The sequence below is a fragment of the Onychomys torridus genome, unplaced genomic scaffold (assembly GCF_903995425.1).
Source record: "Onychomys torridus unplaced genomic scaffold, mOncTor1.1, whole genome shotgun sequence".
Lineage (NCBI taxonomy): Eukaryota > Metazoa > Chordata > Mammalia > Rodentia > Cricetidae > Onychomys > Onychomys torridus.
The window spans coordinates 10915-14991 of NW_023412723.1; the positions used below are offsets into that span (position 1 = coordinate 10915).

The 4077-nt window shown below is 42.1% G+C and overlaps 1 protein-coding gene across 1 annotated transcript; it reads left to right on the forward strand.

The window, feature by feature from the left end:
• The first annotated feature begins 410 nt into the window (after nucleotides 1-410).
• On the forward strand, nucleotides 411-740 carry LOC118575801 (coiled-coil domain-containing protein 25-like). Its single transcript, XM_036176202.1, has one exon. It carries the CDS (start codon nucleotides 411-413, stop codon nucleotides 738-740), a length of 330 nt encoding a protein of 109 aa, XP_036032095.1.
• The last annotated feature ends 3337 nt before the right edge of the window (nucleotides 741-4077 follow it).

The window sequence follows — 4077 nt, forward strand, 5'->3', positions numbered from 1 at the left end:
CAACAGTGTTAACTCATCTACTTACACTGTCTACATGGGAAAGGAAAAATATGAAAATGAAGATCTGATAAAGTATGACTGGCCTGAAGAGATTTGGTTTCATGTGGACAAACTCTTTGGCTCCTGTATAGCTTCGATTACAAAAGGGAGAGACAGCTGGATGGTGGTGACGGCGCACGCCTTTAATCCCAGCACTCAGAAGGCAGAGGCAGGTGGATCTCTGTGAGTTTGAGGCCAGCCTGGGCTACCGAATGAGTTCCAGGAAAGGCACCAAAACTACACAGAGAAACCCTGTCTCAAAAAACAAAAACAAAAACAAAATAAAAGGGAGAGACGATAGAAGACATTCCAAAGGAGGTTCTGATGGACTGTGCCCACCTTGTGAAGGCCAATAGCATTTACGATGCAAGATGAACAACGTTAATGTGGTATACACGCCATGGTCTAATCTGAAGAAAACAGCTGACGTGGATGTGGGGCAGATAGGCTTTCACAGGCAGAAGGATGTCAAAACTGTGACAGTGGAGAAGAAAGTGAATGAAATCTTGAACCTATTAGAAAAAAACAAATTGGAGAAGTTTCCCGACTCAGCAGCAGGTCGAGACCATGAAGAGAGGAGTGAGAAACAAGTTCAGATTCAGGAAATGAAAAGGAGAGAGAAAGAAGAAATGAAGAAGAAAAGGGAAATGGATGAACTTCGGAGCTACTCACCGCTAATGAAGGGTGAGAATATGTGCTGAAATCAAGATGGTAACGATTCTGATGAGTTCATGTGAGCTGAGCAAAGGACCCTGGGAAGACATGAATGTGTAGACCATTACAGATCTTTTGATTTTGTCTATGTTCTTAATTACAGAAACCAACCAACCAAAATTCTACCTTCATTATATATAGACATCACTCATTTTGGAGCTTTTTTTTTTTTAAAAAGTCATTCTTTTTGCTGATGAAAAGAACAGATGTGTAATATAGTTGAACTTGAAGACAACTTATAACTCTAGGAAAAGAAAAATATTTTTGGTAGAACATACGTCAGTACCTCATGAAGGCTGGCTGCCTTTGTTCCTGAGATAGACATTTGAGCAGACCGACTCTGGAAAGTGTTTCTGTGACTGTGATCTGTCCTAGAAACAGACATCATCATGAAATGCATTTCCTATTTCTGGAATATCTCTGCTTCTAATAAGACCATCGGCGGGTTACTTGGGCCAGGGCCCCTGATGACAATTTCCTGATTGGAAGAAGGGTCTGTGAGTTTTGAAGACAGTGGTAGTGCTTAAGACTCGGATTTCAATATTGAGAAGTTCTCTCTTGTTGGTTTCAGGGTAGCTAGCCCAGCTCTTAGCTTATTCCAAGGGTCATGTTCTCATCCTCAAGATGAGGGCCCTCTTCTTAGCATCGTGGTTACACAGTTGATCTTAAGCAAGTTTAGGAACTTGTTACCTGAACTACAAGTGACCCAAGCCACAGATGTGACAACTAGGCCCTGAAGTCACTTCTCTGTGTGGAAGGAGACAGGAAGGGGCACTCTGTCAGTAGTGGGAGTGACACTTGGCCTCATTTTGTCTTGACTATGTCATGAAACAAAATCCAGAATGGATTGTGAGTTTTCCAAAGAACCAAGCATTTTCTTAGTCAGCAAGTCATCTGTTTCCCTACTTTGAAATAATATTTATTTTGAATTGTAACCCCAGAGTTGTAGACTTGGTGACGTCACACAGAGCACTGGTACTGGTCTGTAGGCTCGGTGACGTCACACGGAGCACTGGTACTGGTCTGAGCCACCTGCTGTCCAAGAGACACACTTTTATTGCAGTGTTTAAGGGAACCCCTGTAGAGACACAGCAAAACAGTGAGAGAGAAGAGAGGACAAAGCCTGCCGGGAAGTGGCATGCAGATCCATATTTAACATACCACCACACAATGCCTACAGCACAGGGGTGCTGAGCCAGCAGAAATGATTTCTTCAGCAAATGTACCAGCTGTCATCACTGAAATATGGGCAAACCCAGAAGACCTATGATGCCTGGTACTCCAAGTTGAGTGGGAGTTGAACTGGAAAATTCCCTGAGGCATACATCACACAGTAGCCAAACTTGAGGGATATGGAAGCCAGCACCAGAGTGTGTGTGTGTGTGTGTGTGTGTGTGTGTGTGTGTGTGTGTGTGTGTGATATTTAGACTGGAGTTCGGTGATTTTAAAAAATGATAATAAATTATCATTTTTATCAGAAAAAAAAAAGATTTTTGTGGTGATCTGAGGGCCAAGGAATGCTACACTGACCACACCATGCAATAGATCTCATGCAAGAGATTTATTAGGTTTTATTGAAGGTCGCCTCAAGCAAGGATGAAGAGAAGGGGCAGGGTGTAAAGGTGTGGGCTTTATAAAGGGCATGTGACTCTTGGCAACAGTGGAAATGTGTCACATTTGGCAGCTGGTGATAACATGGCTGCTGGGGCTGAGCTGGTGAAGGTGGGCTGAGGGTACTTGGTCATGAAATGTGATGGTTCTCAGTTTACCAACATTCTCCCCTCTTATTTACTATAAAAGGTGAGAAATAGGAAGGGGTGATGGTGAGGCAGGAAAGGAGGCACCGTTGTCTGGGGGCATTGGCATCTTTGGGGACCCAAGAAAGCTGGGATGCTGGCTAAGTCTGGAAAGAGCAGATGCATTCTTTGTCTGGACTCCTCAGGACCATCTGGGGATGGAGGAGTGTAGGCAGCATTTTTGAGGCTGGACCACCTGGGGCTAGCTGCTTTGAAGATGTCCTGGATGCAGATTGAGGGAGCATCTGAAGTTGGCAAGTTGCTAGAGCAGTCTACAGTTGATTTGAAATCTGTTGGGACAGATAGACTAGGAAGAGAAGATAAAGTTAAGAAATTTAAGTGAATTTTTTAATGATTTATTTTTATTTTATGTACATTGGTATTTTGTCTGCATGTGTGTCTGTGTGAGGGTGTTGGACCCCCTGGAAATGGAGCCATAGTCAATTCTGAGTGGGTGCTGGGAATTGAACCGAGTCCTCTGGAAGAGCAGCCAGTGTTCTTAACCCTTTAGCCATCTCTCCAGCCCCAAGAAAAATTTTATCTTAGGAGTACATTTGAAATTTCCAGGCTCACCATCCTGCAGTTGGGAGAGGGTAGTCCACATTGTTGAAAAGACAGTAGACTCATGACTTTGAGCCATGGGAAAAGCTTGGGGAGCTAAAATGATTTTTGGATTAAAAGCTGACCACTCTTTGTCCAGAAGACTGGGTTAGACAGACGTTTTAGCACAATGAGAAACACTTTTAAGTTATACTTAGAAAACAACCAAAGGAAATTTAAAATCTTGAGCGTGTGAATATGAAAACAGTAGTCAGTGCTTACCAGAGCCAGATTAATAGCTTATCAGAGCTCCACTGATTGATGTTAAAATCCTGAACTTTTGAAGTCTTAATATAACAATAGCCTAGGGAGGGAAAGAAGTCTGAAATATTTTTCATTTTTACATATATCTTAAATCACTTTCTTATACCTTTACAAATTGCATTTATACACCTTAAGACACTTTCTTAGACCTTTATAACTTGCCTTTACATATCTTAAAACACTTTTTTAGATCTTTACAACTTAAGCTTTCATATCCTCAGACCTTACATAGACTTTTCACTTTTTTCTATCCAGTCAATCACCATGAGACACAGATGGCTGGTTACTGAGAGCAGTCTTTGTAAATCACATTCCTTTAAAAAATGAATGGTAAAGAGTTACTTTGAAATCTATTTTGAGAGTTTATCTTATCTGAGTCTTGCAGCAAGGTAAACTATGTCTAAACCTAGTAGTAGTTCTAGGAAAGTGAGGCCTGAAGCCTGATTTTTACATGTGGAAAGAGCTGAGAAGGCCACTGAAGCCTTGGTTGCTGCTGTTAAATTGACAGAGCTATCACTAGCCTAGTCATCAACACCATCAGAGACCCGAGAAGGATAAATTTCACCTGAGTAAGCAGAAAGTACAGACAAGCTGACAGGGACTTACTGGCTACCTGGACAATCACTCTAGGTTCCTCCATGGTAATCCTGATTTAGTCAGGGGC

What these genes read in the sequence shown, in the direction of transcription:
- LOC118575801 (XM_036176202.1), top strand. Translation starts at nt 411, where the DNA reads ATGAACAACGTTAATGTGGTATACACGCCATGGTCTAATCTGAAGAAA.